This window comes from Pristis pectinata, chromosome 1 (assembly GCF_009764475.1).
Source record: "Pristis pectinata isolate sPriPec2 chromosome 1, sPriPec2.1.pri, whole genome shotgun sequence".
Lineage (NCBI taxonomy): Eukaryota > Metazoa > Chordata > Chondrichthyes > Rhinopristiformes > Pristidae > Pristis > Pristis pectinata.
This window is the reverse complement of record NC_067405.1, coordinates 128,889,666-128,903,726: the sequence shown is the minus strand read 5'-3', so window position 1 is coordinate 128,903,726 and position 14,061 is coordinate 128,889,666. Positions and strand designations below refer to the sequence as shown.

Here is a 14,061-nt window from a genome sequence, read left to right as displayed (position 1 = left end):
ATTTATCCTCATGGACAGTGAGTTCTAGAACATTGAACATGGAATGCAGAACAGTACAGCACAGAAAGAGGCCATTCACCCCATGATGTCTGTGCCAACCATGATGCCATTTTAAACTAATCCCATCTGCCTGCACATGGTCTATATCCCTCCATTCCTTGGCTGTACATGTGCCTGTCTAAATGCCTCTTTAATACTGCTGTAGTATCTGCTTCCACCACTACCCCTGGCATTGCGTTCCAGGAACCTACCACTCTGTGTAAAAAAAAGATTTGCCACGTAAATCTCCTTTAAACTTTCCCCCTCTCACCTTAAACCAGTGCCCTCTAGTATTTGACATTCCACCCTGGGAAAAAGACTCCATCTACCCTGTCTATGCCTCTCATAATTTTATATACTTTTATCAGGTCACTTCTCAGCTCGGACACTCCAGAGAAAACAATCCAACTTCTAGGGCATTACCACTTGCTGCATGAGAAAGTTCTTCCCCCCCACCTCCTTGTTTTCTTACTCAAAACATTAAATCCATATAGTCTTTGGGATAATGTTAGAGTAAAGAGAAACTCTTATTTTCTTAAAAACACTGGGTCTACCTGGTTCTCCAGCACCAGATCCAGAGATGCCAGGACATACCGATTAAGGAAGTTCTCACGAACACATTTCAAAATTTAACTTTCATCTGTAAGGCTCTCTGTAGGACCTTAGCACTTGTTCTCTCTATCTTGTTGGTATGGGCATAGAGCACATCTATCACTCGTCCTACTCCCACCTGCTTTCTCCATCTTGCACTTCATCTCTCCATTATGAATAGTTTTTACAAATACTACCTCTTCAACAGTGCTTTTTGTTACATTCATTACCACTCCCATTACAGTTCATCCACCTTACTCCAATGAAACCATCTGGTGCAGTGCACATAAATGCAAACTCTGATAATTTTCTCCCCATTATATTACATTTGCACGGTCCCCCTCAGAGAACAAAAGCATCCCTGAGCACTGCCGATGATGGAAGATCTCTGTTACAATTCTCATGATGTTCCCATATGTGAGGCAGAGTCATTTCTCAAACATTGCACAAGTACAGAAGCAAAATACTGCAGATGCTGAAAACTGTGAAAGGAAAATGGAAAATGCTAGAAATACTTTGTCTGACCTGCTGACTATTTCCAGCATTTTATGCTTTTATATCACAACTTCTATGTTCCTGGTCATTTCATCTACATCATATCAAAATTACTATCCATGTGTGAACTCTGGCATCCACATTAAATAACAAAAAATTCTTGTTCTGTCACCAGGAATGTATATTCTCTGAGCTCAGTTTTGTCTTTACAAATAACAGACTGATACAGATGAAGGAACTGATTCCATCCATTTTGGATTGTTTATCCAAAGTGATAGTCAGCCTTTAGCCTATTCTTGTACTGATAGTATTTATGTGGTTGGTCTGGTTGGCCTGGATATAGTGGACGTGGAGAGGATGTTTCCAGTAGTAGGAGTCTAGGACCAGAGGGCACAGCGTCAGAATAGAAGGATGTTCCTTTAGAACAGAGATGAGGAGGAATTTCTTTAGCCAGATGGTGGTGAATCTGTGGAAGTCATTGCCACAGACGGTTGTGGAGGCATTGGGTATATTTAAAATGGAGGTTCTTGATTAGTAAGGGCAGCAAAGGTTAAGGGGAGAAGGCAGGAGAATGGGGTTGAGAGGGAAAAATAAATCAGCCATGATTGAATGGTGGAGCAGACTTGATGGCACTAATCCTGCTCCTATGTCCTATGGCCGAGTTTCTGGTCAGTGATGAACCCTTAGGATTTTGATGGTGGAGGTCATTGATGGTAATGTTATTGAATGTCAAGGGCAGGTGGATAGATTTTCTCTTGTTGGAGAAGGATATTGCCTGGTACGCTTGTGGCACAAATGATATTTGCTACTTATTAGCCCATGCCTGAATAGCATCTAGATCTTGCTACATGCAGGTATGGGCTGCTTCATTCCGTTGGAATCAGCTGGCATGTCTTCCTCCATGAATTACAATAAACACTGCTCGTCTTCTGAGAGATGTTTCTGGTTCTGTATTTAAGAAGTTCATATCTAACAATTTCATGGCTGCACAGACATTTAACTTCAAATAGGTTCACACTTTTTATTTCGGATTTCAGCGATAATCCTTCACTACAATGTACATGGGGTAAAATACTGCAAATACCATTATTCATTTCCTGCCTAAAACAACAGCTTGGAGCTTAATAAATTTTTCATCTTACATTATTGGCTGGCACAGTGACTCAGCTGGTAAAGCTGCTGTTTCACAGGCCCAGTGACCAGGATTCAATCCTGACTTCTGCTGGTGTCTGTGGGATTTGCACATTCTCCCTGTCATTGCAGGGGTTTGCTCCAGGTGTCCAGTTTCCTCCCACACCCCAGTGACGTGCAGGTTTGAAGGTTAATTGGCCATTGTAACTTGTCCTGGTGTACAGGTGAGTGACAGAATCCAGGGGGAGTGGATGAGAAAGTGGAGAGGAAGAATGGGATTCATGTAGGATTACTGTAAAAGGATGCTTGATGGTTGGCACAGGCTCATTCCATTGAAGGACCTGTTTCTGTGCTGTATGACTACATGCAAGTAAATCTGCAACATTTTAAATTAAGTAGCTCACACCTCAAACAAAAATTGAATTGTTTAGGCTGTAGAAAAAAAAACACAAACATGATGTACCATGAGATGAAAAACAATAATCTTGCTGGAAATATGAAGAATTATAAAATGTTGAAAAGAAGCAATGGATTTTTTTTTGAGTGTAGAACCTTTGTTGGAATTTATCACTAAGGAAAATTTCTTCAGAGTTGAGCTTAAAATCAATATCACCCCTTTGTCTCAGCATGGAAAACTAGCATGATTATTTATAGGAGGGATCAGATTCTCGATCTAGATCAAAATTCCCTTGTTGAACAGAATGGCAGGTTACCTGGAATGTTCCAGACCATTGATCTTATTACTCATTTCAAGCATTTCTTGTTTTTAATGGCTGGGTTCTACTTACTAACACAAGCAATAAGGGAGAGCATAGAAATCTGAATTCCTGATTAGAGCTTGAGTTTCTTTAACAACTCTACTTCCAAATATTACCAATTTCTGCGTTGTCTCTAAATAGATCTTCAGCTGCTCAATTCTGCCTTCCTCCCCGGTCTTTTAATTTTTTGAAAGGTTCCATTACTATGAGAATTGGGGGAGGGGGAATGAATCATTCCACATTGGCTAAACTAGGCTCTTACCTAGATAAGTACAGCCAGTTAATTTTCAACCACCCACTCTAGATGCAAATCTCTACTTTTCCTCTATACCAGCTGCCAATTATGGAATTATACATATTATGCAAAGTATTAATGTCTCTTTCACCAAGGTCCCTGATCAAGGAATTTAACATGTTGTAAACTGTAGCATTTTAAAACTTAATGGGCTATAATTTGCTGAATCTACTGTTAGGTTTAGGTTTAGAAATTTCCATGCAGCAAGTTCCATACTTAGAGTTGAAAATGTTGCAGTGGATGAACAGGGTCAGCAAATGAGAATTTTAATCCCCATGGGTGGATGAGTTTGGAAGTGGCTGAGGCCTGAAGGTGGTTGGGTGTTAAATGCACCTAAAGTTGGTGGTGCGTTGTAAATCTTTGAACCAATATCCCAATTTAACCCAGAGTTAGATGGGCTACCCTCCCTAACCTCATCAGCAGACTTACTGGCTTGAAGCTAGAAAGATATCTTCTTAAATAATTACTGATGTACCCAGGAGGAAGTAATACATTGAGTCTTGGGATGGATATAATTAAAAGACACCTATAAATGAGAAATCTAGCTTAGCAAACCACTGGCATACTTGGGTTTCACTTCAAGTGCCCTTCAATAGTGCACAGGGATGGTCTCCAGAACAGTGATGGGCTGCTGCAGTCTCCACAACAGAGGGGGTTGAAGTCACTTCAGAAGAGGGACATTGGGGGAAAAGGTAATCATTGCTACCCATGATGTGCTTGATACTGCAAGATTAATTCATCTGACATCGGGATAACGCTCCTCCACTCTTCAACACTGCTTTCCCCCATCGCAAACTTCTACAGGCTTGTAAATACTATGTACATTCTCACTCACTCTCTACTTCTTAATGTCAATCCAGGTACCACCATTTCACACTAGTTGAAAAGTCATGTATCAATCAGTAAACAAAAATATTTCAGACCCAAAAGTGATGCAAATATTTCAAGTCTAAAGAACAGAAACTTAATATCTCTGGCGCTGTGCAAAGCACACAGCTCCAACACTATGCAAACTTCGTGGTTTCTGTAGAGGTAAAACCAGGCTGCTCAGATCTATGCGGTGAAGGCCGAGATGCTCGTGACCTCTCTATATACCATTTCACCTGATCCCACGCAAAGGCAGACCAGCACAAAAAAGTCACAGAAGCAGAAACCTGAAATAAAAAATGCTGGAAACACTCAGCAGGTCAGCGAGCATCTGAGGAAAGAAAAACAGATTTGACTTTTCAGGTCAAGGGCCCCTCATCATCACTCCATTAATCAGAATTCTTCGAAGGGTCTCCGAGCTGAAACATTAACTCTGTTTCACTTTCCAAGGATGTTAAGTGGCCTGCTGAGAGTTTCCAGCATCTCATTTTTATTACATGGGATAATACAACTGAAGATGAAGCAGGTCAATGGAAAAGAAGTGGAACCACTTCTGATCATAATCTCATCTTCCACATCACTGTCAACACTTTTATAACCCTCCATCACGTTCTTGTCAGGAATGATAAACAGAACACTTTGCTGCAAATCATTGGGATTCTGAACAGTCTAGGCTCTGCTGTCACTTATCCCTATTAAAGGTGCTTTTTGTCATGTGCATACTCCAGGCAAAGGCCTACATGCACTTTTTCCACAGTTTCAAGTGTGGCACTAGAACAAGACATGATCGCAGAGGAAGACAACATCGTTGGTTCAAGAAACGAATAATCAGTCCACTTTAGCTTGTTAAATAAAAATAGAAAATGCTGGAAATAAGGACAGTTAGGGGGAGAGAATACAAACAAAGGAAACTAACAGCTGTGAAATGCAGAACTTGTAGGAAATGTTTAAGGGGTCAGTGTATACTAATGAAGACAGAAAAACTGAGCCAATGTGACAGATGGATGGCCTGTAGTAGAATTGGCCTGTTCTGAGCTATTTACCTGAAGTTTTAGAATTTGATATCAAGTCATGTGCACTGAAATAGCTCATACTTTCCCCTCAGTTTCCCGATATTACCTGGAGCATAATTCATTTAAAGATTGTCAATAGTGTATTAATCTCTTGTGGTACTTTTGAGGAGGTCAATAAGGTCAAATTATATTTCAATTTCTGTTCTGATCACACTGTAATGTAATCAATTTATGGTTTTAAATCTGTTGTCTTCACACAACAAAACATGGCATTTAGATTTAGATATGCATGTGTATAAATTCTGAGACAAGGTAATCTATACAGCTACAGTATAAGAACTGAAAATTCTAGAGATACTCAGCAGGTCAGACAGCAACCGTGGAAAGAGTAACAGAGTTAATATTTCAGGTTGATGCCTTTTCATCAGAACAATACAATTACTATCCACATTTATTAAGTATGAATTCAGCAGGGAAAAAAAAATCATCCAGATTTTGGGGGACAAAATTGTAGAAAAGAATTGTGAATATTAATAGTAAGCAAAAACTAAAAATTGCAACATTAAATGGAACCTATGTCCTGTATCACCAATTTGTTTTCGTCCTTGCCAGCATCAACTGGCAACATAGAATTGTCAAAAGAAAGAAAAATGGCTTTCCAGATCAACCTCCCTTCAATGTTATGTTTGTCTTTGATTTTGTAAAGTACATGTTTTTATTTCAAAGTTACAAGAAACTAAATAGCAATGTAATGCCCAATTTTCCTCAAACAGTACATGAGAAAATCCATTTATGTCAAATATTTTAAAAAAACTATAATTCACTGCAACCCACAGTGATAGAACGCAAACTCAAAAGAAACTCATCTTCAGTTGTTTGCACTTAAAGCAACAGCATTTTGTATTTCACATCTGAAATTCAGTTCTATGGAATTCAATGGAACCCAATTTCCATACCGGATTAGAACACACAAATGCTCGATTAGTTCAGGTGACTGATGGAAAAAGTTCTCCCATTAAACTGACATTATCTTTTGCTCACTTGTATAGATTATTCAAATATATGCAGAAAGATCCAGTATTTTATATGCATTCTGCAAGATACTCACAAAGGAGGAAGAACAGTAAACTCATTATCAGCATAAACACTCTATTTTTCCCCATCACAGTTTCCTACCCCTTCTTTTTTGTTATAGATCAAATGGTATCTAATACAGGGCAGAAGTAACTTATGTAGGCACTATAATTTCAAATTTACATTAACTTTCTTAAAGAAAGTCAAGCTTTTTTCATGACTCTTTCATTATGCTGTTCAGTTGAAATAGAACTTTCCATATGGTAATTCATGCACAAACATATCAAATAACTCAATAATACCACTGTGGATTACAACACCATCTTATAACGCGTTATTGTATATTAAATTCATGAAGAAGGCACAGCATCGGCTCTACTTTGTTAGGAGTTTGAGGAGATTTGGTGTGCAAATTTCTATAGATGTATGGTGGAGAGCATTCTGATTGGTTGCATCACTGCCTGGTATGGAGGCTACAATGCACAGGATTGTAAGAAGCTGCAGAGATTTGTAGACTCAGCCAGCTCCATCATGGGTACGACCCTCCCCAATGAGGACTTCAAGAGGCAGTGCCTCAAGAAGGTGATATCCGTCACTAAGGACCCTCACCATACGGGACATGCTCTCTTCTCATATTACCATCAGGAGCCTGATGACACATACTTAATGATTTAGGAACTGTTTCTTCCCCTCTGCCATCAGATTTCTGAACGATCCATGAACACTACCTGATTCCTTTTTTTTTGCACTATTTATTTATTTTGTAATTTATAGTCATTTTTATGTCTTTGCACTGTACTGCTGCCGATAAACAACAAATTTCACGTCATATAAGTCAGTGATAATAAACCTGATTCTGAAATTCAGTGGGTGTTTCATTGAAATCTGATTACAGGGTCACTGTTATTCACATAGCTGATATTTATTTTCGATATTAAATACGGCTATAGAGAAACTTATCCTTAGGACCTGCAATCTGGCCACCGGATTCCCATGTATAGCTTCAATATTTTCTGGGGAAACAATCTTTAGTTGCCATTACTTTTCCTCAGTAACTTGTATTTCAATTTACAAAAGCATTAAAATAATTCACAACAACATGATTGCATTTATGCAGTGATCTACATGTTAATGTTGTAAATGCAAGAGCTTAGACATAATATTTGAGCTGAACTATGACATTCAGATGAATATGTGCAGTGCACATTTCCAGGATACATCAGTCATTCATATTAATGTAAGATTTTTCTTGAATTCTTAATATTTTGTTCCCAGCAGTCTTATTTCTAATAATTTTGAAAAATAAGAGGACAAAATACACAAATTTTTCTGAGGTAAAGTGTATTTTATTAATTAAAAAGGAAGGGGAGAAAAATTGAGTTGCACAAGCAAAACAAATTAAATGAATTCAACACACAATTTGTTACAATTTCAATGCATTATTTGTTTAACACAATCATTGGAAATTTACCTTTCAGTTGGTTTTCTATGCAGCAAATAACATTTTACAATGGCAGTCATAATTGTTAGGATCTTTTTCTGTGCACTGAATCCTTGTTAGTGACCTGCAAGTTTACCACCACAATGGAATTGCTCTCACAGAAGCATTCAAAGCAAATCACAAATTTGCACTAGAAAAGGCATATCTTAGTTTTTTTAGTGCAGGGAATAGGACATTTGTCTTGAAATCTTACAATTTAATCACTTTAAAGGGACAATAAGTTTGTAACTTTGATTATGTAATTAAAAATATGTGTTTAGAAAAGCATTTATCAATACACTAGCATGAACCACTTCCTGGTGCATTGTGCACACTTTTGAGAACTTCTTCATTGATAATTGCACAACAAATATTTTTGGAAAAAATATAATGATATTATGCTTTAAGTACTGTAGCAGATAAAATAGGAGCTTCTATAGATGGATCACAGGAATACTGCTGAACAGCATTTCAGTCTATTTCAAACTGCGATATTCAATTTCTATACTACTCTTTGTAGAGCATAGAAAAAGAAAATTATTATGAAGTGTAGGCTAAAAGGTCATTTTACGTGAGTCCAGGACTAAAAAGTGTTGTTAACAATGCTGGATTTCTAACATCAATCTGTAAAAATGTGTATACTATGAAACAAGTGCAATAGTATCAGTAATGAACTCACAGTGTAAAGCCCCAACAGATAATTTTTCAAGGCATGGGAGCACTATAACAAAAACAATGCATTATTCTGTTGTTATTACTGCTTTCAGTTTAAATTTTTTTTTAAAAGGCCTTATTATCAAGGTGTTTAATTTTTTTTCTTATAATCTAAAGTGACCAGGAACAAAGAGCCTGTAAAAAAATGTTTCTCTGTTTATTCTTGGGGCACTGAAGCCAAAGGTTATATCTGCATTGCCACACAACTAGAGTCATTAATGCCTCACAACCCAATGATGGTCCCCGGGGACTTTTTGGTCAGTGTGACTTCATCCTACATAATTTACACAATGGACTTAATGTAAATTTAAAAGATTTGTGGTTTAACATTGTAGTTAAATTAATTTTGTCACAATATTTAACTTGAGTTGGTAATATTTGGAATATTTATACCAAAAAAAGAAACCTTCAATTAACTAATTAATCTCTTTTGAATGAATGTAATATTAATGTGAAGGCTTACTGATTGAAATGGGATAATGCTGCATAAATTTATTTATTTTGTGCATCTTATAGTCATAACTACAACTGATAATAATGCTTTCAGTATTAATGCAGTAAAGCACTCATACTGATACTTAAATATCAATAATGCACGTTAACAAATCCACATTCATGGGTTTAAGACAAATGGCACCTTGTGGTAAAAAAAAACTACCTTCCATAAAACATAAATGTTGCCAGTTCCAAACTACAGGGAAGAACTGACATTTCACCTCTTTTATTTTATAACAAAGTCAGTTCATTTAACATAGTACAGAATTGAATAAGTTCGGTTCCAACTCCAATTTCATTGCTGGAACAGACACAAAAAGGAGAATGGTTACAAACACTGCTAGGTCAGAAAGTGAAATAAATGGAGGTATTAAAAAAGAATAGTAATAATTTGTATCAGACTATTCATTATGCCTTACAAAAATGTGTCTTCATCTTCTACAGATTCTTATTCACACAAAATTTAATTTTACTTTCTAATTTTATAATCTGAATGATAGCTTACAGGAAACTATGTACAACTATATATGTACTAAAAAGATTAATTTATTTTCTATTTTCGCATTTCTATGTTAACATTGATTTAAAGATATTATTTACATAAGCAGCCTGATAGAATACCAGCAGTCAAACTAGTAATTTTCTTTCAGTATTATTGCAAAGTAGATTCTTCATAGTTTTTCAGTAGTTAGCACATTCCCAGAGACAGAATTAGAACACTAATTAGGCTTTTTTTTGCACATGAACAGTCAAGGGTACAGTTCCAGCAAATGTCAATACAAAAAATAGTACAGCATATTTTCCAGTGGAGCTGTACTCATTCTAATCGAAGACTCTAGCGGCAGGACACAATATTAGATCTGACATTCCATTCAGTAGGAAATCTTACAGTACAGTGTTGATAGATACCGGCAAAGAACAGAGAAGGTTTGAGATTTCAGGAAGGATACATAACACAATCATAGTTAAATCTTCATCTGCAAAATTGTTATGGAAAGGTATACCTTGGATGCTGATGTACAGTATGTGAGTAATTAAAGAAACTGATGAAATGTTAAGACATGTAAAATACATCTTTGTTTTTGTAAATTAATATGCCATCCCACATTAATAGCATGCAGCACACTTGATTTGTAAGATTGAAACAGTATTATATTATCAAATTACAAAATAGTCACATAATAAAAAATTTCACTTTAATATTTGTACAGTTTTCTTGCTTTTAAGTTAATCTTCTCCATATTTGTAAAGCAAAAAAATGGTTAATCTACCAAGGCTATTTCATTGGTGACATGCATCTGATGTTTTAGCAGCATAAAAGGAGTGAACAAGAGGTGCTACTGTTTCAAGTCCAATGTAGGTAAAATAAGGAAGAAACCTTAAAGAGGATAAAATTGAGATGCAGCTTCTGATGACTGTATTTCCACCTGAGCCATTTTGAACTGAGCACACTGCAACCACTTACGGAGTACTGATGAGCTTGTGCTCATTTGCCCAGTCCCCTGGAATGACTGCAAAATGTGATGGTTGACATTGTTCTGGATTGACTGAAGGCGTAGTTGCAGACCTGCTGACAGATGCTGTTGATCACAGACCATGTGGAAAATTAGAAGTGAATTAGTCACTGTTATAATTATTAAAAGGTGAAAACAACATGAAGCCATATGATAACTTTTGGAGAGAAGCAATGATACTCACCTTCAAATTTGATTGAATCATCGGTAACCACATGGGTATAAGCTGTTTAAAAGAGGAAGAGTTATAAATTGTGCTTACTCCAGAAGCTAAAATATCAAACCAATTTTTTTTATTGCAGGTCAGTTTCCTCCCATATTCACTGCCACATTATTCCAATAATGATATTGTTTAATTACACACATTATTATTTATATTCATGAGCGCCCAGGAAAACTTGAAATATAATTAACTGCAATCAATGACAAACTTCATAAGACTCCTGTAGATTCTTAAGTGCAATTTACATTGATTTCTTAATGAAGATCTGAAAAGTGTGATAGCAGTTAGTTAACAATTTTAAAATTAACAAATAGTCCAAAATCAAATGTCATCTGTGGAAGACAGTTCTAACTTTTCACTGTTCTCTGCATGTGAGAAATGATATTTAACTTTACTCTAGAGGACCAGATCTAATTTTTATATTATGGACCTTAATTCTACATTTCCAAACCAGCAACTTCTCTATCTACCCTATCAGCTCCCTTTAGTATAATCATAACCTGTGGAGTCTCTTGTAATAATACCCTTAATCCAGAAAGGAAGAAATTATTAGAAGCACTAAATCAATATATTTAGTAGTGGCTGTATGTTCTGGGATTTGGCTGCATTAACTTCAATTGGTTCCAATGAAATTGACAAGAACAATCAGGAATAGAAGCAGGAACATGCTATTCACCCTCTTGTGCCTGCTCCACTGTTCAATAAGATTATGGCTGACCTTCGATGTTTGTGTCACATTCTTACACTAACCATGTATCCACTGATTCCCTTAATGTTCAGAAATCTATTGATCTCTCTCTTGGATATGCTCATTGACTGAACTTCTACATCCCTCTTTGGTGGATAATTCCAAATACTCATTATCCTCTGGGTAAGAATTTTTGTTTCTCATCTCAGTCCTGAATGGCTAAATTCTTACTATGAGACTGTCTAAAACTCTTACTATGAGACTCCCGGATCTAGACACCACATCCAGATAAATCATCTTCCCTGCATTTACCCTGTCAATCCTCATAAGAATTTATTTTTACATTTAAGGAGATTGCCTCTAATCTCACAAGACAATTCTCCCAGGAATCAACCTGCTGAACCTTCACTGCATTCCCTCAACCCCAAGTAAAATTCACTCCTTAGATAGGGAGATCAGACCTACACACAATATTCTTGGTGCAGTCCTACCTGGGCTCTATGTAATTGCAGTAAGAAAGGTACTTAATTTTTGAAGTGGAGTGCAACATGAAACTACTACTTTACCATGCCTTTTGCACATGTGACCAACAGTAATTTTTACATCTTCTAGTCAGCCAACCTTCTAATCAAGTCAATAATTTCTACTCAATTACATGAGGTTCAGTTTTTAAATAAACGTCTCTTCAGGGACTTTAGCAAATACTTTCTGAAAGTCAATGTAAATAACAGACACATATTCTCCTTTCAACTACTTCAGTCAGATTTCACACAAAAAATATCGGGCACTACTCTACATATCCACATTTACCCTCTCCAGTAAGCTGAAGATGCAAGGTAATCTGTCATTACATGCTTTGTTATGATCACCAGCAATTTCTCAACAATTGATATTAGGCTAACCTTTTCTACACATCTTTCTCTCTTAAATGTGCAACTTCCAAAGGGTTACATATAATTTTGTAATCTATAGGAACAGTTCATCAATTGTGATATCTTTGCACAATACATGTCCTTCCAAATTAGCTTCGAACTAACTGCTCATTGTTTTGTAGCAAAATGGTACAATAATTATCTTACCAAAACTAAACCATGAGAAAGTTAATGTGTACTCAGGATTGCAATGTAATTTTTAAACTCTTTTCTACCAGGGTTGGACCACTTCGTCAGATTGAACTCCAATGATGCAAAAGCCAGAAGGATGTCTAATTTATGAACAACAGCATATTTATTCTGCACTGACTACATTATGGATCAAGATTATCTGGTGCTGTCAATTCAGTTACCAATTTACCAATTTGTGAGGCTGCTTGAATGTTATCTAATCATGAATATTTCTAAAATGAAACATTACCAGTTAGCAAACTCCAAACATAACAAAAAAAATTCAGTACATAATATCACATTAGTCAACATCACAATGAATTAGAAGTGTATCAACCAACATAACATATATAATTATGTCATTAACTGAAATTACACTGAGCGAGATCATGCTCATTCCCTGTACAATTCCCATGGATCCACTTTTGTTTTCCAAATCCACTGACCCAATGATCATTGAGGTGGGGTGGAGTCCTTGAGCAGTGACTCAGCCTCAAATGGAGGATCTCAAGGCCCTGACTTCAATTGACGGATGACTTTTGACAGTTTACTGCTTTCAATGGCTTTTGAACTGCTTTAAGTGCTTGAAACTAATTAAAATAAAGGGCAATAACATTTACCTTTTCAATCAAAGTCAGTGATTCCATTCAAACAAATGGGTCACTCTAATGTGCAAAGTTGAGGGGCCAGATTTGAAGTGCATCAACTCCATCAGCTCAGGACATTTGTGCTCTGTCCCTGGATTCAGTTCTGAGTCCAGCAGCAGAGTAGAAGATCAAATGCACAGTTGTCTGTCCTTCAGCAGGCTCCTAACTTTGATATTGTGATGCTTTGTGGAATTTGGGACCAAGCTGACCTGTATACTAAAGAGATGCTAGCAGGTGAACAACACAACTCCACCCATAATATGAATAATACTGTATTCCATTCAACTGTAAAGGAATAATGGATGCTTTCCAATACTTTGTTAAAATTATAAGAACTACATCTACAATATATTCTGTGGTATAAACTGCAATTTTTCAGTATTTTATACAATATTTGCAATATTCAATATTTCAACAATTACAGTAAATTATTAAAATAATTACATTTTAAGTAAAAAATTCATGTTCATTTTTTAATAATACATCGGTAATGTTAATTTTTCACGTTTATATTGACTATGAATTGTATGTTCCCTCAAGCATGGAAATGATTATATTGAACTAGACTTATAATTGTTCCAATTACAACATTTTATTAGTACCATGAGATTCAGAGACATCAAAAAAATCTTTGCTTCTGTTTTCAATATCAGGATAACTTTAATAGGTGCATTCTAATGTAACAGATTCCATTAGAACTGTGTGAATGCATTTATTTTGTCTTTCCTAAAAAGGGAAGTGAGTGCCAACTACTTGGCATGGATATTATGAAATTTCTGCATAAAAGCCATTATATATAATAGTTGGTAAAACAGAAATATCATCACCTTCACAAAGATGGCTGAATTACATTCCTGTAGAGCTTCCATCAAGTTGATAACATGCAAGCAAACCATTTCTACCATCTGTAACAGAAAAAAAAAGGGCTTGACCA

At 36.2% G+C, this 14,061-nt stretch overlaps 2 protein-coding genes across 6 annotated transcripts in view; one reads left to right on the top strand and one right to left on the bottom strand.

Moving 5' to 3' along the window:
- Nucleotides 1–13,366, top strand: part of prima1 (proline rich membrane anchor 1) — a 113,867-nt gene extending 100,501 nt beyond the window's left edge. The window contains exons 4-5 of one of the 2 annotated variants that reach the window (XR_007956042.1): nucleotides 11,470–11,560; nucleotides 12,528–13,366. Coding sequence is in view for 1 of the 2 variants with exons in the window: in XM_052012599.1 (XP_051868559.1) it covers nucleotides 12,528–12,561 (34 nt within the window). In the remaining variant the exon portion in view is untranslated. The remainder of the gene's footprint in view (nucleotides 1–11,469; nucleotides 11,561–12,527) is intronic. The other variant, XM_052012599.1, reaches the window with a different exon arrangement.
- Nucleotides 7,603–14,061, bottom strand: part of LOC127568597 (protein unc-79 homolog) — a 145,894-nt gene continuing 139,435 nt past the window's right edge. For all 4 annotated transcript variants that reach the window (XM_052012551.1, XM_052012567.1, XM_052012559.1 and 1 more), the window contains 3 exons: nucleotides 13,955–14,032; nucleotides 10,651–10,692; nucleotides 7,603–10,532 (listed from right to left, as the gene is read on the bottom strand). In XM_052012551.1, the coding sequence (XP_051868511.1) occupies nucleotides 10,332–10,532; nucleotides 10,651–10,692; nucleotides 13,955–14,032 (321 nt within the window). In that variant the 3' untranslated portion in view covers nucleotides 7,603–10,331. The remainder of the gene's footprint in view (nucleotides 10,533–10,650; nucleotides 10,693–13,954; nucleotides 14,033–14,061) is intronic.